At 40.8% G+C, this 25,052-nt stretch overlaps 1 protein-coding gene across 1 annotated transcript; it reads right to left on the minus strand.

Annotated features, from left to right (window-relative positions):
- Nucleotides 1–349: 349 nt before the first annotated feature.
- Nucleotides 350–22,461, minus strand: LOC124116210 (ras-related protein Rab-18A-like). The gene is made up of 7 exons (XM_046477469.2): nt 22,257–22,461; nt 19,458–19,513; nt 10,380–10,441; nt 8,603–8,675; nt 8,139–8,257; nt 7,915–8,040; nt 350–2,585 (listed from the first exon to the last, which is right to left on the minus strand). The coding sequence occupies exons 1-7, from the start codon at nt 22,325–22,327 to the stop codon at nt 2,487–2,489; spliced, it is 606 nt and encodes a 201-aa protein (XP_046333425.1). The 5' UTR covers nt 22,328–22,461; the 3' UTR covers nt 350–2,486.
- Between the last annotated feature and the right edge of the window lie 2,591 nt (nt 22,462–25,052).

The raw sequence follows: 25,052 nt of genomic DNA on the forward strand, positions 1-25,052 counted from the left end.
TAACACACCATGCAGCAATACACTAGCTTGGATCACCATACCACACTACACAAATACCATGGCCTTACTGCAGCCAGTATAGGCTACAGACACAACCAGGATACTGTTGGTTATTTACACCAAATATTCACGTATACAATGACACACAAAACCACAGGGTAGAAACCTAACCTACTGTACAAAATAAGCACACCTCATGTTAGTTGTTAAAATCTGAACATGTACTACCCTACATAGGAAAAATCTAAATAAAACTGTTCTGTGACAGGAAACAATACACAAAAATACTTGCTCTCTCAAAAGGTCAATGATTCAAGAAACTTGAAAAAAAAGAAGATACCATTACGTGTTCAGTTCTTTCAGGATTTTTTATTCAAGTCAAATATCTTTTAGAGACAACTTTGGCAAGTCTTTGTAAATAGGCAAATATCATCCCTCAGAAGCAGAAATGTATGCTGTTTTATTAAACCTGAATCTCTGTTGGACCAAACTATATTACAGTCTCTTGAAGACTTTTCTACCCAAAGTTGACTACGTAACAGACTGTACATTGTTATTTGGTGTAAATGTGGCAGAACATCCATAAAACTCTATGAACAGGTCATTTCATAAAATCAAAAGGATTTCAACAACAACAAAAATAAACTAATTGATCATACAGAGACATGCTTTTGGAGTAATAAACATTTTATGTCAAATGTAAAAAATAAACAAGTAACATTTCCAAAGTCCCTTAAAATAGATACAGGTCAAAGAACATCCACTTTATGTCATGAATAAATGAACAATCTACACATGCACACATCACTGAAATCCTCTGACTTCCCTTCAGACAACAATATTAAATTGTTTGATAGGCATTACTTAAAAGTTGACAGATGACCAAGAAGACACAATTTATGGATAACAACTTCTTTAATAACTGTGAAGGCAGCGTTTCAGTATAGATCCTTATACCGTTGTCAAGCAAACTTGAAATTTTAGTATTTTAAGGAACATATTTCTGTGCTGTTTCATTCAGCAAACACTGACTAAAATATATCAATACTGACATAAATGTCTGTTCATTTCTTTGATAAGTAGAGAGGCTCAGTGGTGGGGAAATAGCATATTTGTCTTGCCGGACTGGGTACATTCGATGGCTGATCAAACAGACAAACTCAGCAGATTCAGATATTTTACTCCAGTGCCACACTGTGTGAAGACCAGACAACCCTCCATAGAAGGTCGCATCAGTTGAACCGTGAGAGAACACAGACCATCAAATCTAAATGAAGGATGTGTTGCTTCCTGAGCCAATCAGATGTCAACAATTGGCTTATTTTCTTTACCACATCAGTCCAGAATTTTTATTTCAACAAAAGAAAACCCACTATGAAAACAAAAATGTTCCTTTGATTGTACTTCCCCTTTGGGTTATATGCCATGGCACTCAGAAACAAGAGGGTGTACACAACATATCCACAACAGAATGGTGTTGCCTTTATTATGTACCTTCAGAACTGTCCGTTTAAGTTCATTACGAGATACAGTCATCAGATATGCTGCTTAAAATTAGAATGTTCACCTGACAAGATCCCTTCATGCAGAGAGATATCATATCGAGGTAAAAGAACTTATCTTAATGAAATTGGACAAGACAATTTCAACACGCCTGAGTCCCCTTATTATGTCTATTGTGACCAGGGCACCATTCCACGAAGCGACCTCAGCTACTTTTCACACTTTAATGTGGAAGGATATTTTATGGTTTATCCTCCATTTTTTAGCCAAGTCAATTGTTAAGACAGTTAAAAACACTGATTATGTCTGGCTGCCATTTACCGAGGAGTAACATGGTATGGGCAAAGAGGCAGATACAAAGAGTTCAGACACTACATTACGTTAATTGTATGCATATAACACAGCTCAGTACAGAGAGACATTTGTTTCTACTTTATCTTAATGACAATATCTTCAGTTCATGATGCACACTGACTACCAAGTAAACCAAGCTTGTAGATCTGACCTGACTGACAACCGGGCGTCTTAATGATTGGCTTATAGCTGACAGGAGACATTCTTACCCATCCTACTGATACCAAGGTAAACTGAAGTAAACAACACAACTCTAGCATATGACCTGATTCCCAGCAGTCTTGATGACTAGATACTGTTTACATTTCTAATTTAGGTTTATGTACACAATGGACTTATGAATGTCATTTCTTAGTTTTAACATTTGTAACTGATTTTACAAGATTTGAGATAAAACATGATGTCAGAAAAAGCCCATCACACAATAACCTGAGAAACTAAGTTCAATGTAGTCTCCAAACACAAAGCGGTGTGAACAAGAACAGATATACAAGTCTGAAGAAGACTTCTTGACACAAATCTGAGCTATGTCCACAGCTGTGTTTAAAGGCGTCGGTCATACTCTGTACTCTGTGTACTGTGAAGAGGCTAGTGAAAGACGGGGGCCGAGGGCAGGCAGGCGGCAGAGATCAGATTACACAGTAGCTACAGGAAGACGAGTTGGGATGAGGTGCACCTAGCGTTAGGCCCTGCTTGTCAGTCTCCCACAGACCTGGTGTCTGGATGATCTACAACAGAGATTGGTATCATAGTGTAGTAACATGCCATGGTATAACATTGAAGTAACAAGCCGTGGTATCACATTGTAGTAACATGCCATGGTATAACATTGAAGTAACAAGCCGTGGTATCACATTGTAGTAACATGCCATGGTATAACATTGAAGTAACAAGCCGTGGTATCACATTGTAGTAACATGCCATGGTATAACATTGAAGTAACAAGCCATGGTATCACATTGTAGTAACATGCCATGGTATAACATTGAAGTAACAAGCCGTGGTATCACATTGTAGTAACATGCCATGGTATAACATTGAAGTAACAAGCCGTGGTATCACATTGTAGTAACATGCCATGGTATAACATTGAAGTAACAAGCCATGGTATCACATTGTAGTAACATGCCATGGTATAACATTGAAGTAACAAGCCGTGGTATCACATTATAGTAACATGCCATGGTATAACATTGAAGTAACAAGCCATGGTATCACATTGTAGTAACATGCCATGGTATAACATTGAAGTAACAAGCCGTGGTATCACATTATAGTAACATGCCATGGTATAACATTGAAGTAACAAGCCGTGGTATCACATTGTAGTAACATGCCATGGTATAACATTGAAGTAACAAGCCATGGTATCACATTGTAGTAACATGCCATGGTATAACATTGAAGTAACAAGCCGTGGTATCACATTATAGTAACATGCCATGGTATAACATTGAAGTAACAAGCCGTGGTATCACATTGTAGTAACATGCCATGGTATAACATTGAAGTAACAAGCCATGGTATCACATTGTAGTAACATGCCATGGTATAACATTGCAGTAACGAGCCGTGGTATCACATTGTTGTAACGAGCCGTGGTATCACATTGTAGTAACAAGCCATGGTATCACATTGCAGTAACAAGCCTTGGTATCACAATGTAGTAACAAGCTGTGGTATCACAATGTTGTAACAAGCCGTGGTATCACATTGCAGTAACAAGCTGTGGAATCACATTGCAGTAACAAGCCGTGGTATCACATTGCAGTAACAAGCTGTGGAATCACATTATAGTAACGAGCCGTGGTATCACATTGCAGTAACGAGCCGTGGTATCACATTGCAGTAACGAGCCGTGGTATCACATTGTAGTAACAAGCCATGGTATCACATTGCAGTAACAAGCCGTGGTATCACAATGTAGTAGCAAGCTGTGGTATCACAATGTTGTAACAAGCCGTGGTATCACATTGCAGTAACAAGCTGTGGAATCACATTGCAGTAACAAGACGTGGTATCACATTGCAGTAACAAGCTGTGGAATCACATTGTAGTAACAAGCCGTGGTATCACAATGTTGTAACAAGCTGTGGTATCACATTGTAGTAACAAGCCGTGGTAGCACAATGTAGTAACAAGCTGTGGTATCACAATGTAGTAACAAGCCGTGGTATCACATTGCAGTAACAAGCTGTGGTATCACATTGTAGTAACAAGCCATGGTATCACATTGCAGTAACAAGCTGTGGTATCACATTGTAGTAACAAGCCATGGTATCACAATGTAGTAACAAGCCGTGGTATCACAATGTAGTAACAAGCTGTGGTATCACATTGTAGTAACAAGCCATGGTATCACAATGTAGTAACAAGCCGTGGTATCACAATGTTGTAACAAGCTGTGGTATCACAATGTAGTAACAAGCAGTGGTATCACAATGTAGTAAAAAGCCGTGGTATCACAATGTAGTAACAAGCCTTGGTATCACAATGTAGTAACAAGCCGTGGTATCACATTGTAGTAACAAGCCGTGATATCACATTGCAGTAACAAGCTGTGGTATCACATTGTAGTAACAAGCTGTGGTATCATAATGTAGTAACAAGCTGTGGTATCACAATGTAGTAACAAGCTGTGGTATCACAATGTTGTAACAAGCCGTGGTATCACATTGTAGTAACAAGCCGTGGTATCACATTGCAGTAACAAGCTGTGGTATCACATTGCAGTAACAAGCTGTGGTATCACATTGTAGTAACAAGCCGTGGTATCACAATGTAGTAACAAGCTGTGGTATCACATTGTAGTAACAAGCCGTGGTATCACAATGTAGTTACAAGCCGTGGTATCACAATGTAGTAACAAGCTGTGGTATCACAATGTTGTAACAAGCCGTGGTATCACAATGTAGTAACAAGCCGTGGTATCACATTGCAGTAACAAGCTGTGGTATCACATTGCAGTAACAAGCCGTGGTATCACAATGTAGTAACAAGCGTATAGTTGACAAAGTCATCTATATCCCCCGCCCATTTTAACACGTTATGGTCCCAAACCAGGTAACTGACCCAACATTTCTCTTAGCCAATGTCAAAATAGCTGCAATGGAAATTCTAAAATAAACATTTCTAAAACTCCTTAATATCAAATGGCACTAGTTCAGTATGCGCTTTATATATAGACATGCAATGTTTGGCAAGGAAATATTTAACAGTTTATTTGTTATACTACTCAAGTAAACCAATCCTATATTAAAACTTAAATCCAACTTGTTGTCATGGAAACATAAACAATAAAAATTTCTAAAAGTGCTATATATCAAAAGGCACCAGTAGACATGCAAAGTTTTGTAAGAAAGTATTTAACGGTTTTTGAGTTACACTCTGGAAACGAACACCACCCCTGTAGAACCTAAGTCCAACTTATTGCCATGGAAACGTGAAAAATAAAATTTTCTAAAATTCCTGAATAGCAAGAGGCATCAGTCCAGTATGTGTCTGGTAAACATGCAAAGTTTTGTAAGAAATTATTTAACGGTTTTTTAGTTACGCTCCGGAAACGAACAGCACCCTTATAGAACCTAAGTCCAACTTGTTGCAATGGAAACGTAAAAAAATAAAAATTTATAAAATTCCTAAATAGCAAAAGGCATCAGTTCAGTATGTGCCTAGTAGACATGCAAAGTTTTGTAAGAAAGGATTTAATGGTTTTTGTGTTACGCTCCGGAAACGAACACCACCCTTATAGAACCTAAGTCCAACTTGTTGCCATGGAAACGTAAAAAATAAAAATTTATAAAACTCCTAAATAGCAAAAGGCACCAGTTCAGTGTGTGTCTGGTAAACATGCAAAGTTTTGTAAGAAATTATTTAACGGTTTTTGAGTTACATTCCGGAAACTAACAGCACCCTTAAAGAACCTAAGTCCAACATGTTGCCATGGAAACGTAAAAAAAAATTTTTTTATAAAATTCCTAAATAGCAAAAGGCACCAGTTCAGCATGAGTCTGATAGACATGCAAAGTTTCATAGAGAAATATTTAACGGTTTCTGAGTTATGCTCCGGTAACGATTTCGGGACGAACACACGCACGCACGCACGCACGCACGCACGCACGCACGCACACCGTGGTATCATAATGTAGTAACAAGCTGTGGTATCACAATGTTGTAACAAGCTGTAGTATCACAATGTAGTAACAAGCTGTGGTATAACATTGTAGTAACAAGCCGTGGTATCACAATGTAGTAACAAGCCGTGGTATCACAATGTAGTAACAAGCTGTGGTATCACAATGTTGTAACAAGCTGTGGTATCACAATGTAGTAACAAGTCGTGGTATCACATTGCAGTAACAAGCTGTGGTATCACAATGTAGTAACAAGCTGTGGTATCACAATGTTGTAACAAGCTGTGGTATCACAATGTAGTAACAAGTCGTGGTATCACATTGCAGTAACAAGCTGTGGTATCACAATGTAGTAACAAGCTGTGGTATCACAATGTTGTAACAAGCTGTGGTATCACAATGTAGTAACAAGTCGTGGTATCACATTGCAGTAACAAGCTGTGGTATCACAATGTTGTAACAAGCCATCGTATCATAATGTTGCATTGTAAGCAATGTGACCACCTGGCCCACATTGTGCAAGCCATGTCACCACTTGACCCACATTGTGCAGGCCATGTCACCACTTGACCCACATTGTGCAGGCCATGTCACCACTTGACCCACATTGTGCAAGCCATGTCACCACTTGACCCACATTGTGCAGGCCATGTCACCACTTGACCCACATTGTGCAGGCCATGTCACCACTTGACCCACATTGTGCAAGCCATGTCACCACTTGACCCACATTGTGCAGGCCATGTCACCACTTGACCCACATTGTGCAAGCCATGTCACCACTTGACCCACATTGTGCAGGCCATGTCACCACTTGACCCACATTGTGCAAGCCATGTCACCACTTGACCCACATTGTGCAGGCCATGTCACCACTTGACCCACATTGTGCAAGCCATGTCACCACTTGACCCACATTGTGCAAGCCATGTCACCACTTGACCCACATTGTGCAAGCCATGTCACCACTTGACCCACATTGTGCAGGCCATGTCACCACCTGACCCACATTGTGCAAGCACTGTCACCACATTGTTCAAGCCATGTCACCACCTGACCCACATTGTGCAGGCCATGTCAACACCGAAACCACATTGTGCAAGCACTGTCACCACATTGTGCAAGCACTGTCACCACATTGTGCAAGCATTGTCACCACATTGTGCAAGCCATGTCACCACCTGACCAACATTGTGCAGGCCATGTCACCACCTGACCCACATTGTGCAAGCATTGTCAACACCGAAACCACATTGTGCAAGCACTGTCACCACATTGTGCAAGCACTGTCACCACATTGTGCAAGCACTGTCACCACATTGTGCAAGCACTGTCACCACCTGACCCGCATTGTGCAGGCCATGTCACCACCCGACCCACATTGTGCAAGCATTGTCAACACCGAAACCACATTGTGCAAGCACTGTCACCACATTGTGCAAGCACTGTCACCACATTGTGCAAGCACTGTCACCACATTGTGCAAGCACTGTCACCACATTGTGCAAGCATTGTCACCACATTGTGCAAGCACTGTCACCACCTGACCCGCATTGTGCAAGCCATGTCACCACCTGACCCACATTGTGCAAGCATTGTCACCACCGAAACCACATTGTGCAAGCACTGTCACCACATTGTGCAAGCACTGTCACCACATTGTGCAAGCACTGTCACCACATTGTTCAAGCCATGTCACCACCTGACCCACATTGTGCAAGCATTGTCACCACCGAAACCACATTGTGCAAGCACTGTCACCACATTGTGCAAGCATTGTCACCACATTGTGCAAGCACTGTCACCAAATTGTGCAAGCACTGTCATCAGTTTTAAGTTTTGAACCATCTGTTCATAAATTTGTACTGTAATGTTCTGGAGATATTATTCTTACAATAATAAATATGAGGCATGAATACCATACCTTCTCCACAAGTTCTTCAAATGCACATTGTACCCCTTCTTTGGTTTTTGCACTTGCTTCAATGAATAGCATGTGGTGTTTGCGAGCAAACTTTAAGCCCTCTTCCTTGCTCACCTCCCTCCTCTCCTGAAACATGAGTCAACAATGAAAAGATAGAAGTCTCTCCTCATACTTTGAGCTCAGCATAAATGCTAGCGTTCAGGCAAAAGCCATCAAATACCAACCTTGTCAATCTTGTTCCCTACCAGCATCTTGATCATATCATGTTTAGTTGCAAAGGTCTCCAGCTCATTCAGCCATGCGTCCAGTCGACTAAAGGACTGCTTGCTACAGACGTCATACACTACACAGAGAAAAGAAATGGTTATGTTTAGATAGTTTATGTTCCGGGGACAAGGTCTGGGCCAGTTGACAGTCCAAGAAAGTTTGTCTTAAAAGGAAACAACACTTCAACTTTCAGTCCTCATAATTTAATTGCTACTGGTAAGTCAAATAACACTTGCCAAGTAAACATTTTTACATTTTGAAAGAGTGGATATTCCCTCTATATATCAAGGTAAATCATCAATCCAGAGAGCCTGCATTTGAAGCCAGAAACAACAGTCCCAATACTACAGGTATGATGTCTCACGGACCCGAGTCTTCATGGGTGTGTTACTACTGCAGGCGTGGATGCTGGTGTGCTCACCCAGTATAACTCCCTGAGCGCCCCGGTAGTAGCTTGGTGTCAGGGTCCGGAACCTCTCCTGGCCTGCTGTGTCCTGACCAACATACAAGGCAAAAATAGTGTCCATTTTCTTTTAATATGAAGCAGATGAACCAGTAGCAACAGTTGTCAGTGAGTGGACCAGCTGGAGGGAGGCATACATGGCACCCTTGTGCAACATGCATGGGGCGCCAAACATCACAGTTGAAACCCCAGACAATGATACAATAAAGATCGGGATTGCAAGGTCCCAATACACTACACCATATGTTACATGAAAACTTAACTCTTGATATTTCAGGAGACAAACTCCTTCAACAAAGGATGAATTGAGGACCCATCAAAACATATTTTGAGTCAATTAGTGCTTGAGACCCCTTGTACATTCCAGCTGAAAGTAATATTCTATAGTTAATTATGCCATTTTACATGTCAACCATACATGTATACTTGCATTGATACATAGCCTCAGAATAAGATGGATGCACCAAACATTCAATAAATGTGTAATACTGAGGACATAACCTGCCCCAGAAATCCACAGGACACAAGCGTACTGAGGACATAACCTGACCCAGAAATCCACAGGACAAGCAAGCGTACTGAGGACATAACCTGACCCAGAAATCCACAGGACACAAGCGTACTGAGGACATAACCTGACCCAGAAATCCACAGGACAAGCAAGCGTACTGAGGACATAACCTGACCCAGAAATCCACAGGACAAGCAAGCGTACTGAGGACATAACCTGACCCAGAAATCCACAGGACAAGCAAGCGTACTGAGGACATAACCTGACCCAGAAATCCACAGGACACAAGCGTACTGAGGACATAACCTGACCCAGAAATCCACAGGACAAGCAAGCGTACTGAGGACATAACCTGACCCAGAAATCCACAGGACACAAGCGTACTGAGGACATAACCTGACCCAGAAATCCACAGGACAAGCAAGCGTACTGAGGACATAACCTGACCCAGAAATCCACAGGACACAAGCGTACTGAGGACATAACCTGACCCAGAAATCCACAGGACAAGCAAGCGTACTGAGGACATAACCTGACCCAGAAATCCACAGGACAAGCAAGCGTACTGAGGACATAACCTGACCCAGAAATCCACAGGACAAGCAAGCGTACTGAGGACATAACCTGCCCCAGAAATCCACAGGACAAGCAAGCGTACTGAGGACATAACCTGCCCCAGAAATCCACAGGACAAGCAAGCGTACTGAGGACATAACCTGCCCCAGAAATCCACAGGACAAGCAAGCGTACTGAGGACATAACCTGACCCAGAAATCCACAGGACAAGCAAGCGTACTGAGGACATAACCTGACCCAGAAATCCACAGGACAAGCAAGCGTACTGAGGACATAACCTGACCCAGAAATCCACAGGACAAGCAAGCGTACTGAGGACATAACCTGACCCAGAAATCCACAGGACAAGCAAGCGTACTGAGGACATAACCTGCCCCAGAAATCCACAGGACAAGCAAGCGTACTGAGGACATAACCTGACCCAGAAATCCACAGGACAAGCAAGCGTACTGAGGACATAACCTGACCCAGAAATCCACAGGACAAGCAAGCGTACTGAGGACATAACCTGCCCCGGAAATCCACAGGACAAGCAAGGTTACCAAGGACTTACTCTGCCCAGGAAATTGACTGAACAAGCACACAGTGTTGAGACTTATTGTGCCTCAAAGGCCTGCAGAAAAGACAGACAAATAAACTGTTACCCACCCATATTGCCAACTTGGTCCTGTTTCCATCAACTGTAAGGGTCTTCACCTTGAAATCCACACCTAGAAAATATAACAAAAAGACTTCAATTCTGGATATTCTTTTCATCAAATCCACTTTATAAAGCCTACACAAACTACATAAGCAGGGCTACTACATCAGTAGTATATTTAATCAAGGGATGCTTAGATCTTGAATTTAACATTACAATAATGCCAAGGGACCCTAGAATCTAAATACAGTGTTACCTTGCTATTGCGCTCTTCAATATAGCGCTAACCCGGGAAGAGCACACAGTAAAGCATGGCTCCCAAAATTTACTATCATTTTTAATAAACTCAAGTTTTCCAATGACACGATGTTTCCCCCTATCTCAGAAACATTATCAGCTGATCACCTCGATCACGTAACAGAGGAAATACCAGTCATTGAAGTATGCAATGTAATCCTATTATCTTAATATCTCGTTAAAAAAAATATTCATAGTTTATCTGGACTAATGTTTGCAATGTATGTTATTAATTATATTCAAAATTTCATTCAATAATCAAAATAATGTTTACAATAATTTCGGTGAAAACGTATGTGAAGTGATCGGTAGATGGCACAACTCACCACTAGTTACAGCAACCACGGTCAGATTACCGCTTTTGATGAGAATGGATACCCATATCATAAATGCAATACCATGACTTATAGTCATATTTGAGGCAGTTTGATAATTATATGTCAACAAAACGTTTTCGCAATTGAAATACATGTAGCACGAGGTCCCTACGGTGACTGGTCAAATTGTTCCATACGTAAAAAGATATCCTGCATACCACCTGTACCAAAGTGCTACGCTTATGGTTCTTATAATTTTAAGTATATATATAGTGGAAGCTGCAACTAAAATAACACATTATTGGAATATATTATTCCTGATAAAATAATAATTTCAGATTCAATTAAAAAAATATTTGAAGTTGTATCTTCGGGTACTTTTTAACTGAATCACCGGTAGATTGGGAGGAAACGTGTGCACAGCTGATGGCTATTTCTGGCTTAGTTTACAAGAAAATACACACGGTAATCTTAATCTCTGCATATAAAACAATGCTTTGGAGAGCAGGAAATACATTTTAAATGGTAAATCATCATGTCTAGTGATGTTTTATATCAAATTTCATACTTTTATTGACCAAGTTTGTTATACTTGTTGATTCACTTGAATTCACTGAAGGGATACGATGAGGTTTTTTAAAGCGCATATTAATACTTGATAAAAAAATTAATAATTTCACTATTAATCATAAACAACTTCTATTCCAATCTTTTTTGAGACTCTGAAACGTGCAACATAGATGGTGTTAGGTAGGCAGAGCATGTATACTGTTTGGTTGGTCATCTACCACCTACGACTCGACCTTCGTTAAGCCGCTGATCATCTATAACGCTCATCAATTATTTGGACCCGAAGGTAGCGTTGTAGCGAGGGATCTCTGTACCGAATATCATGATACAAACGTGTTTGATGTTTAATGCTGCACTCAACAATTACTAAGATGCACGATGAAGGTGGGCTGTAAATAATTGAGTGTTGACTAGAAAATGATTGTTATTATGAGCAACGATCAGCACACTGACAGTCACCCCCTAGCTCTTATGACAAGCATAGCTTTCTAGTGACTAATTCTAACCCAGGATCCCCATGGGGGATACAAGTTTGTTTGTTTGTTTAATGCCGCACTCAGCAATATTCCAGCTATATGGTCTGTAAATCATGTCTGAACCAGACAATCCAATGATTGATATACAGAGCATCGATCCACACAATTGGGATATGATGACATGCATCAACCAAGTCACCAAGCCTGACCATCCCATCGCCTTAGTGGCCTCTTCCGACCAGCATAGTCACAAGCATATGGCAAGCATGGGTTGAGGAAAACCTATTGTAAGTTACCCCGATCTTCACGGGTGGATGACACAAGTATACAATCAGATTACACATATTAGGAATGTTTAAAATGTTAAACACTGGATAGCACAGCGAAAGGATCAAGCCAACAGTGACTGGAATATGTGGAGTTTTAGTCAAATCTAAATATCTTTAAAATTTGTATACTTATCCTGCATTACTTCTTAATGCATCTACCGCTTACCTCATGACTGAAACGGTGCCTTGCGATGGTCCTAAACTTCAGAAAAAGTTGTTTCCAATCATTGGGCAATCAAGTCTACTTCTGTCTGAGGACCAACTCGCGCCGCTGTCATGTGATCACCGGAAGTGACATCATGTCTGACTACATTTCTGCTTATCATCCGTAAAAGAAATTCTGAAGCTATAGTGGGAATCCAGGTGGGCCGTCAGACGTGGTCATGCAGGATAAATCTACAAATGTAACGACTATTCAGATTTTACTGAATGTTTTACTTATGCTACATTACTCCTTAATGCATCTGTATCAGACAGTACAGCGATGGGCATACCTTCAGATGTAATCCTCAATATGGATAAACCCTTCATATGACACATATGGGCGTGTCAAATCAGTATGCGAGTCAGGTAAGACTGGCTCCGGACAGGAGGAGTTCATTATTTGTATCGGGGGTTGGTTACCTGCTGGGATATAAAGGGCCAAAGCTACAAACGTCTTCGACGTCTTCACATCTCTTAGATAATGGCTGGTCTGTGTCTGACCTCCAAAATCATAATCTATGATTGCTCGGAAATAACATTTGCTATGTAGAGCCATGGTTGAGACAACTGCTCTGATCTCGTGAGTATTGTTCGCTCTCGGTGGATCAAGTTTTGCGCTTTCGTATGCCTGGAGGATGACTGCGCGTGATCATAGTGATATGGTGTTGCAATTGACTTTTGTCATGGACGTCGGGGACTCAGGAATAAACAACTGTTTCCTCGTACCATGCCTTGTCTTAGAGCGGCTGATAAAAAATCGTATTGCACATACAGGGCACAAGAGGAGTTCTTCCTCATCTTCAACCGTAGAGATTGGTGGAGTGGTGATGGTGGTAGATGATTCTTAGCTATACACTCCCAGAACAGCTCAAGGTGAACCGCTCCCCGCAAACCATGCTCAAAACAGACCTGGGTAATATCAAGTGCGTGTAACTCACTAAAACTCGCCGCTGTGTCTAAGGCCAAGAGAATATTGCTTTCTTGGAGAGGTTGAAGCAGGAAGTTGCTTGAATGGAGGCCATCGCAAACCTCGAAGCACCACATTCAAATGCCAAGCGGGACGGAATCTGGCCTTCTGATATTCAAGACTGACTGAGCCTAGGAGAGCCTGTAGTTCCAGAACCTTAGTCATCTTATGATTCTCCGGAATGGCCAACACTAAATTAAGAGCCACCAAGTATGTTTATTGTTTAACGCCTCATTTTTCACCTTGCAAAAGGTTTCAAGTGATCACCACTTATCATCATATAGCCCCCGGGTAGATGGACGGTGGTGCCAAGGCAATGGCCTTAGCTGCCCGAGCGAAGTAGCCCTTTAAGATGAACCAAGCATGCAGATGAAATCTGACTGGCATTGGGTGTGGTAGTTTGCTGTGAAGATGGATGAGTAGGTTCGAGCACTCTGGCAGGGGTAGTGGACTGTTTCTGCAAGATTTCTGCGATCTACAAACCACCCCCTCGCCGGCGACCAGGGCATAAATCAGAGCGAGGCTCTTGGTTGCTTTTACTTTGTGTAACATCCTGGAAAATAGTACAGGAGGCGGAAAGAACCAAACAGATGTAGTGTTAGGGTTAGCCTTAATAAGGAAAGATGTTCGACTCCATTGTCCACCAAAAGTGAGTCCTTGGGTCAGACGGTAGAGTGATGGCTACGGGTCCTGACGTTTGATTTAAGGCACCAGGAACTGTTGTATTGGGCGTAGGTGTAGGCGACCTCTGTTTGTCAAATCTTGGGCTGATGTGAGCAATCCCAACAACACTTGCCACTGGCGAAGTGTGCCAGATTGTCGCAGGGCAGGTGACAGATGGCAAAGGATCTTGAGCCATCTGTCCCATGGCACTGATAGTGATAGGTCCTGATCTGTTTGGAACAGGCCCCCTATGAACTGGAGTCGGTAAGACGGAACCATTTCCGACTTTGCCTCGTTGACCACCCATCCCAGGTGCCTGGTAAAGTCCCGATGGAGAACCAGAGTAGCCCTGTCCGAATTATTCAGGAGACAGTCGTCTATGTATGACTCGAACCGGATGTTCCTCAGGTGTAGGAAGGCAGCTACTGGCTTGGTCATTCGTGCCAATAGCCACAGGGCCACTGAAATGCCAAAGGGCAGGACCGCCCATTGGTAGTGGACCCCATTGGACTGGAACCTGAGAAAGCTGCTTTCAGAGGGATGGATAGGTTCATGCAGGAAAGCATCCTGCAGGTCGATACTGGTCCTGAGCAGTCTTAAGGTTGTGAGGCGGAAGTATGGTTGACGCTCCAGGTAGCACTCATTGAATACAGTGAAATTGTGAATCATCCGCATCTTGTCCATGTCCTTCTTGGGTACTAGAAAGATGTGAGAATAAAACCTTTTTATTAAAGATGGGACGTGTAAAATCTCAATGACTCTCTTTTCGAGCAGGATGTCTATGCAGGATCCCAGTAGCTGGTAGAGCCAAAGACAACGGTAGATCTACTGCTATGTCCAGGCGATAGCACATTTAGCATGAACACTTCTGCCAGACAGATCCAGTTCTGCCAGAACATGCCCAGTACCCCACCTACAGGGATCGTTGAAGGCATTAGTCTCGGTACAGTCCTGCTCCATGGCCCGGGATGAAGACACCAAAGCCTGACCTCAGTCTCAATGAAGGCATACCTAACATCTGGGATCTTCAACATGGTTGGCTTGGATGAGCTAGTCATCCTCTGGAGGTCCTCGTCCAAATTATGTGACTGGTCAGCCACTTCAAAGGCGTCAATAGGAAAGTCATCTTTTCTAAACTTAAGCGCCTAAAATGCTGGTGCAAGTGACAGCCTGGAGAAATCTCCATCTTGGGATCTCTAGCACTGGGGTAGATGGTGGCAGAGGTGGCTGGTACACAGGCGCTGGCACAGGATACATCTGTGTCTTATGCTGCTGCCACATGGACTGCATGAAGTTCTGCATCCAGTTGCTATCTATGAAGGGCGCCGTAGGCTGTGTGTACATGGGAGGCGCTGCAGCAAAAACAGGAGGCACCGTTGCACAGACGACAATGCAGGTGCGGAGGGGAACCCTGAAGATGTAGTAATCATAGATACACCCGGTAAGGTGTTCATCATTGCTGCAATCAGCCCCCAAAGGCATAGATAGGGTACATGTGTGCGTAGCTGGAACCATCACTGTGGAGGCAAGTGACCCAGAATAAATTATGTGTGTAAATTGAAATTGTATTGTGAACAATAGACTTGTAAACACTGATAGATAAACCAACGCTTTAATCGGAATAATAGTTTAATGTGGCACTAATGGCGAAAGGTATTTATTAAATATACAACATCATACCTAGCCAACAATTAAAAATTGTAACGACTGCCTCGATGAGACATGTACAGCAAATTCAAAAGGAAGGGAAAACAACAAGCCATGTGAGTAAAGAAGACAATGTTTTTTCCATGTGGAATAAATGTATATTATTACTAAAATACAAGCATAATAATAAGATAAAGATATACTCCACCTGTCCCAGAATAAATTTAACATGAAAGCAAGGTGCTAACCACAAATTAAAGCCAAATACTGAGGACCAAAGTAAGACACAACATGTCTGTACGATGTCAAGCAGAAATGTGGTGAGACGTGATGTCACTTCCGGAGATCATGTGACAGTTGGTTCTCAGACAGAAGTGGACTTGATTGCCCAATGATTGGCAACAACTTTTTCTTATGTTTAGGACCATCACAAGGCACTGTTTCTGTCTTAAGGTAAGTAGTAGATGCATTAAGAAGTAATGCAGGATAAGAATTTTTTTTATCCCTTTCCTGATAAATTTCAAAGATATTCTAAAAGAGTGATGCAATCAGCAATGTTCTAATTCTAGCCATATCACAGTGACTTGTAACTGGGCAAACCAGTGACTGTCAACTATCAATGTCATCGAGCCACACAATCAGCAAGCCAAATTGCAGACAGCCCACTTGATTCAACTTGGTCAGTCTGATTCTAAATGAAGACTGTGTGTACAAACAGACAAAAAGAAGAGCCTTAATATCTCATGGTCACAATAGAGAGAGAGAGAGTTGAAAGAGATAGAGAATGACAGCGAGAGAGAGCGTGTCTGTCTGCCTGCGTGCATGGTTTTCATGCCAACATTTACAAAGTTATCTCAACGATGTATGTTTATCAAAACATTCACCCTTCTGACCTGAACATGACCTACAGCTCACTACAACGGTACCATGAATCCTACTCTCTCAATCTCATTAAAATCAGATCTTAGTTCTCGCTGCCGCTAAACAAAGATCTGAGGAAATCCCATTACTGGTCACATCAGACCGACCTTTCGCGAACTCTGACCGACCAATGGAATTACTGACAAGAAGTCGACATTAGACAATCACAAGGCAGCTTTCTCGTGCTTTAAGGCACTAATTTCAAATTGGCGACTACGCTTGAAACATATTTTGACAAATTCTCGCCTAAAAACTTGAAACCTGAACAAAAGAACATTCTCGAATGGCTAATATATGGTCTAGATAGTATAGATTCAGTCGTTAAGCCCGTAACTATCGTTCGGAATACCCCGTTTTAATGTTTTCGAGGTTGCATGATTAGAAATCACATTCCGACTGTCACTTTCATGATCTGGTAAGCGACACTCTGATTGGTTGGATGAAAGGTCGTTCTGACGTGACCCCTAATGGGATGTCCTCAGATCTTTGTTTAGTGGTAGCGAAAAACTAAGATCTGATTTTATTGAGATTGCCTAATCTCTATAACTGAATGCTACTTCTGCTTGATGGAGGTTGCAAACTGTAAACTGCTCACTGCCATCAGAATCTGACCAACATACAGTCAAGTCTTGTTAATCCGACACTCGTTAATCCGACAATCGGCTTTATCCGACACTAATGATGGGAACCGATTAAATCAGTGCTATTTAGACCCGTTAATCCGATAGTCTCGCACTCCGACTCCGACACACCTAATTTGCAACGAAATACCAAAATCACTCATTAATCAGTCTCGTTAATCCGACACAGTGATCAGCGTACTCCGTGGTCATCTGCCCGCGAGTACACAGCCAGTGTTTTGATGCGAGGCGAGTCGGCTGGTAGCTGCATATTACAAAGCTGCAGCGATAAACTTGCTTAACAATAAACAATTAATGCTTTAAATAAAGAAAACAGGATAATTCACATGCTTAGATTACCTCAATCTTATTAAAATCAGATACAAGTTCTCGCTATCGACGAGGACATCCCATTACAAGTCACGTCAGAACAACCTTTCACGAACTATGACCTACCAATGAAATGACCAACAGGAAGTCGACGTTAGCCACTTAGAAAGCAGCTTTCTTAAGCTTTGGGTACCAGTTTCAAAGTTGCGACTTCCATTCCAGACTATGCTTTTTAAAGTATTTTGAATCTGTCAAACAGTCCGTAACAGTTGTTTTGTGTTAAACTTTAGAGGTTGAATGATTAGAAAACATATTCCGCCAACAATTTAACATAACAATATGAATATATATTTTATATTTTTTATTGAATCCTTATCTATCGTGTAGTTGTCCGATTTTCGATCACGAACGTTGATACTACTAAATTTCGTTTATCCGACATACTCGTTAATCCGACACAATCATATGCAACCATCGATGTCGGATTAACGGGACTTGACTGTATCACTATTTAATGTCAAAAGAATTTTCTAGGAATACATACATTACTTTTTTATCGATTTAAATAGTATGATCGCTTAACTGAATTTCAGGTTTACAAACAATCGTTAAACAGATCATGTGATTGACTGGTGCACCACTAACATGCAAAACTGCTGTGTCCAACAAAATCCACACAAATATACATATGACACACTCAAAAATAAATGCAGTACACACCAGAGCTCCAGGTAACTTTGGAGCAATTGAGCTTTTACTCTAGGGTTTCTATTTTAATTGGGTTATTACATTTTTCATTGGGTAACCAATATTTTTTCACTCATCTATTTATCACTCTATTTGGTTTTTCCCCAAAACAGTGTACATTTTAAGATTTAAAAAAAAATGAAATAATGTTTTAGGTGTATACTGTTCCAAATACCTAGGCTTTACTCGGAAAGTAAATTATCTCGTAATTGTGTTTCGGAAATTAGCTCCTTTGTACGCATGCTGAGAAAGCTTCATTTGGTATTTACGCGCGCTGTTTTTATACATTTTAGTTTTCATTTAATGGATGCGTTTCTGTACGCAAGTTAATTGAAAGTAATTGGATTTTGAATATTTGTTGGGGTTATTTTACACAAATAGGCTGCTTATCTACAGCTCTGCACACACAAAATATTCATGACACACCCTAATATACACAATGGATGCAGAACAACATATGATGGGTCCTGAGGGCCACATGATACTATTAACTGTACCTATAGCGCATCTGTTACTTTATACATCAATCATGTCTTCTGTCCACACGGTCATTGATTAATATCAGGCTCTAAAGTTATTATCAAAATGTACAATACACTACACCATCCTTACTTTACAGGACCCTCACATTGCCTGCAAGGAGCCTAACATTCATTATTGGGGGGCCCCCAGACCCCCAGTTTTGTAAGTCAAGGTAAAGCCCTATAGACATGATAGAAGCATAAATTATACATGACACACTCAAATATACACATAAAACACAAAATTCATCCAAATAATATACACACATAATACACAGTATCTAGCATGTCTAAACAATGAAAACATCATGCATGCAACATATACAAACTCCACACACACACACACACACACACACACACTAACACACACACACTAACACACACACTAACACTAACACTAACACACACACACACACACACTAACACTAACACTAACACACACACTAACACTAACACACACACTATCTGCACACCTACCAATTGTGGCTGCTTGTTCCGGGTCAAAGGTATCATCTGTGAAGCGCAGCAGCAGACTGAAGGAAAAATACAGATGTCATCCAACTGTTCTTTTCAAAAACTAATAGAAACAAAACAAATTTTAGAGACTTGAGTTCAATGCCACTTGACCACATTTTCAGTTATATTGTGGCATTTCAACTTAAAAGAGTATGAAGGCTCAAGTGATGCAGGCGTTAGACATTTTAACACTCCAGCAAAACCCATGAGCACTAGTACAGGGATGTGAGCAGGTTTTCCCGAAAAAAGAGGAAAAGTCTAGGGGGGTCTGGGGGCATGCCCCCCCAGAAATCTTTTAAACATCTGATTGCATTTTAAGCAATTTCGTGCAGTTTGGACAATTCACACCACGAAATGTAAAAAGTCAATGGCAAAAGTCAATAAGTCAAATAAACAAGATGGCAGATGCAGTAAAATTTCGAAGTTAAATCAGTACTTTTAAAAAATCGGGCATAGCTTTCGCGCACCTCGCTACCCGCCAGGTCTGGGATCAATACTGCCATAAACTTCAACCCCCATCCCCCAGACACAAGGACAACTGTCACAAGCGTGCAATGTCTGACCCTTTCCCCATGTTGAAGCATATTGAAAAAAACTTACCTTGTACTTACTTACCTTAAAAAACAAAACTCCATTGCAAACATAAGACATTAATACAACATATATCCCCATGTTATTGGTTTTTGGACGCTGAAGAAACATTCATAGTTTCTCGCTAATCACATGAACAACTGTAAAACATATCATTCACCTACAGGCTAAAAGACAACTTTGTCTAAAAACTAGCAATCATCTGACTCTGAGTATTTACAATTTGTGTGTGATGCCACACCCCACGTTATAGTGCAAGTATTCGTGATAGAAAACGTATGATGTCCGAAAACCTATGCTGCTGAAAGCTCTGATCGAAAATAGGACAATTCGCGACGGTTGTCCGGTTTTCGATCATATTTTTCGGAGTGTTTTTTTTTAATCTTTGATTATATTTTTACGCGGAAGATGATTTTTTCCGAGGACTACTGTTTTAAAAAACGCGATTTTCCACGTTTCCGCGGAGATTTCACATCCCTGCTAGTAAACTATGAACACATCAGGAAATGTTTTTTGTTTGTTTGTTGTTTAACGCTACACTCAGCAATATTCCAGCTTTATGCAGCACTCTCTAAATAATCAGGTCTGGACCAGACAATCCAGTGACTGACATCTTGGGCATCGATCTATACAATTGGGATACAATGTCATGCATCAATCAAGTCAACGAGCCTGACCACCTGATCCTGTAGTTGCCTCTTATAACCAGCATAGTCGCCTCTTATGACCAGGTGACAAGCACTGGTTGCTGAAAATTTATTCTAACCTGGATCTTCATGGATCAAATCAGGGAATGTATTCAACTGAGTCTGGGATTCGAACCCACTGTCAAAGGTTTCTGGCACAACTAAGAGACATAACAATGCACAGTGAATTGCGTGAACGTTGAGACCGGGCTGCCAGTGCCCTTCCATCTAATATAATAATGACTGTATCAATACAGGCTCACGTTATTCCATTATTTTTGCTGACATATCTTTAGTGTAAGTATCCATTCATGACAACTCGACAATAACATACAGAGAAACCATGTTACCCAAAGTCTTTGGAACAATCAAATATGTGTTCACAGATTGGGACAAGCCAAGTGCTCATATTAGACCAAGCTGTATCAGGCCCTCCTACATATTTGAATAAAATGAATTAAATGGGTTTATAATGAAAGGGTATTGGTAGTATAGCTTCAGTATTCCACCTGAATGCATTTATCATGCGAACAAAAAGAAACATTAGATTTGACAGCGGTCGTTAGCAGAATATGTGCACAGTTGCTATGGGAAACTTGGTCAAATGCAGTGGAATAACTTTGGCTGTATCCATCAAGAGCCAATCATAGTTAATTGACAACACCTTTTCTAGAAAAACAGCGTGGGAATAATGGCGGCGATACTCAAATAAGCGACAAGCAAGTCATTTCTTTTGGACTCAAAGGCTTCACTATGCATGATGGAGCATAAAATGAATGGCATTGAGCATTCATATGCAGCAGAACTTGCTATCTAAAGTGGGAGACACATTTTCTTGTATCAGATATTGCAATTAAATGGGCAGTAGACAGGTATGGTCTCAGAACACGTTGAAGGTGTCTGACATCTCTCCCATCAATCCACCAGATCCCAGCATTGAGATTATTTAATATTGAATGTCTCATAGCCAAGATTACAAATGGTTATATAAGCAGTCTGATTAAAATCAGATCTTCATACTTGCTACACAAAGATATGAGAACATCTCGTTACACCTTGAAAAGTATTTTGACAAAGTTCTCAATTCAAAATTTGAAAAGTGAACAAAAGAAAGCTCTGGAATGTTTAGTTGATTGCAACGTTTTATGGCAGTACTTCCCATGGGGTACGGAAAGGCACATTCACTGACTGTTTTTCTTATTTTTCAATATAAATGGGTTTCGTATGTATTCAATTTGACAGGCTATTTACTGTCGCCTGACCCTGAAGAACAAACCGTAGTTAACCTGTAAGTAGTGTTTAAGAAATAACCAACGAAGTAACACACCATATTCATCACAAATACGTGTATGAAAGGGGCTTGTATATCGTAGTGAGGATGACATGCAGGAGGGGAAACAGGCCCCATAACCCCCTTTCCGTGTTGATGCGCAAAAACAGCTGTAACTGGCCAAGTTGGCAAAATCAAAACAAAAGGTTTCACCTTGACTTTCCAACTCCGCTTTCACCTATAATCAGTATCTTTAAGGTTGTGAGGATTTCTTGCTCGTCCATTAGTGCAACGCGCTATCAACCGTACAGGTTACTTGTGTAGATGGTCCTAAAATTAAAGAATGTTCTTCTTATAATAACAGATCCACAACTCAAGAAAATGGCGTAAACAATACCACGTGTGCAATTTGTCATCAGTTTTGTGGTTCTCATATGTTACGCTCATTTTCATTGGCTGATATTTGAGGTACTAATACGAAAGATGTAAATTGAGACTAGGCTTGTTGCAAACTCCACACAGAGACATAAAAATGCACAATGGTATCTAGAGTTTCTAATTATTTTCATGGTGGAGGTGGTAGCCTGTCATGGTGTCAGCCCGATCTGTCGACACATGAAAAATATGTTGTTGCTAACCGTCGACATGGTGTGGTCACTTAACCGTGACAGTGTAATTAACTGATGAGAATGCTTTCTTAGTGATTACTGATGGCTACTGTTCGTAAAATGAGTAAAGGGATTAAGTTAAAGAATATTTTTCTTAAATAATTGTTAAGAAAAGTAAGACTATATTTGACTTATGTGAGTAGGAAAATTAATCTTTTGATGCAGACATCAATCTGGAGAATCAGTGGGCCACGACTGAAGCTGGAGATGACTTTCTGCACCGTTTAGATGCTGGAAACATTTTGCTGTTCTTCACAAGCCAGAATCTGGAGCTTCTCTGTGCAGCAGATGTCATCTTTGCAGATGGTACATTTTCGTCTTCACCTCGACTTTTTAACCAAATCTACTCGATCCATGCTGAATTCCGAGGACACATGCTGCCCTTGATATATGGACTCTTCTCAAACAGAACAGAAGCGACCTACACAAGTGTGTTTGACTACCTGAAACAGACTGCAGAGACTCGAGCACTTCAACTTTCTCCCGATGTGTTCCAGTTGGACTTTGAACGTGCGTCTCACAATGCAGCTGGTGTTGTGTTTCCAAATGCTCAGGTTCGTGGGTACTGCCGATAGACTTACCGAGTTAAACTACACAGACCATGTGTCAGAGCTGCTGCATCTTGGACTGTCGACACATATTTGGACTGATTATTTTGCTATTGTCGACAGTCCGGGCATGATCCCCTGTCATACAGACCACGAAACAAATATATCCAAACAGCCCATGCATGTCAATAGTAGTGGGACAATCTAGATTACTGTAGTTTCAAAGTAAAGAGAGACTCTGGGCTCCATTCTATTATAGTTTTTTTTAAGATAATTTAACAGTTGTTTTTTCTATAAAATATGTTCACTGCAGAGACTAGATGTTAGTCTTGTGGGGTGTACGCTGTCTCGAATGTTTAAATGAAAGTAACTCATTTTTATTATTTGCACACATCCACTCAAGTTGGAATCAAAACATGGAGTCGCTAGCAACAACGAAGAGCGAATGTATGATGAAATCACACTAGACCAAGTAATATGGAGGCTTAAGTTGTGTAAGGATAGCCCGAATAATGGACTGGGACATTATGTATGTTTAAGCAAATATGTTTTAACTTTCACGTCTTTGTTTTATCACTTCTCTTTGCAATTTAGAGATGTAGAATAATGGTGCCAGTAAGCACAGTACCCCGTCAACAAACCGTTTGGCCATCCAGACAGGGTTTGGCCATCCAGACAGGGTTTGGCCATCCAGACAGGGTTTGGATAGATAATTAGCTGTCTTCGAAAATCGACATCCTCAGCCGAGAAAGAATCCCACGTGTCGGTACAGCTATGAATGTTGTTGTTGTTTGTTTGTTGTTAAACGCTGCGCTCAGCTATATTCCAGCTATATGACGTATTGGGATACAATGACATGCCTCAAACATGTCTGTCAGCCTTACCAGCCGACCCCCTTAGTCGCCTCCCCGTAGACGATGTAGATGGGCACGAAGATGAACGCAATTCTGTTTGTTTATGAACCGATATATGTATGTGTGTATTTGTGTGTGACTTGTACATCATAATAATATTTGCAACAGTAGGTACAATTAATCTAAACTTATTATTTTATGTACAGTTTACTCTCATTAATTGTTAAATGGCCTTTGTAGGGAGAGGTGTTTAAATAGGTTGAACCTGTTCACCAATCCCATTCCCTTTTCTTAGATATAAACATTGTTTAAATCTTAACGCAATTGCCGAACAATCGCATCCAAAAGTGGGAGAGATATGACAGTCGGTATTGGAGAAAAGATGCTCATCGGATGTCTATATTTGTAAATACCCCTGATGGTTATAGTTCAATAATAATAAAAAAAAAGTATCCTTGCAGTGAGAGCATTATCTGATTTCGTGGATAATACGATTAGTACTCCCTTGTCATCTACGTTTTTTGGTATAACCCTACACTTGTGTATTTCTCGTCATTCACTCGATTCTCAGTTAATGAATTTCTTACAGGTATAATTATTGGCGTTTCTTGTGTCTGGGGTAATTATTCAGTCTAAATCCAGGTTGAAGTGAGGGGAATTGTGTGTTATGTAATGTGCACGTGGCAGCCCAGCAAGAGATGAATGATCAGTTGATTTACTTTTTTCGTAAGTTGATTGATTAATCATTGCTATTTTGCACAAATCTCAAAAGTAAGTGTTTACATGTCTAGGTTTACTAAAGCAAAGGGAATACACTCTTATCATGGCGTAAGATGACGATGTAAAAACAACATACTTTGTTCAAAGGGTCAACCGATCGCGATATTACCTTGATTGATTGCTCATTGTTATCTAACTCAGTGAATTTATTTTAAGAAC

The sequence above is a fragment of the Haliotis rufescens genome, unplaced genomic scaffold, assembly GCF_023055435.1.
Source record: "Haliotis rufescens isolate VD_foot unplaced genomic scaffold, xgHalRufe1.0.p SCAF_10, whole genome shotgun sequence".
Taxonomy (NCBI): Eukaryota; Metazoa; Mollusca; class Gastropoda; order Lepetellida; family Haliotidae; genus Haliotis; species Haliotis rufescens.

Bases quoted from the DNA above. Each gene is read 5' to 3' on its own strand.
- LOC124116210 (XM_046477469.2), bottom strand. From the start codon at position 22,327: ATGGACGAGCAAGAAATCCTCACAACCTTAAAGATACTGATTATAGGT. The intron at 10,442-19,457 runs GTAGGTGTGCAG...TATATTTTCTAG, and splicing joins GGAACAAGCAGCCACAATTG to GTGTGGATTTCAAGGTGAAG. The intron at 8,676-10,379 runs GTGGGTAACAGT...TATGTTGGTCAG, and splicing joins GGACCAAGTTGGCAATATGG to GACACAGCAGGCCAGGAGAG.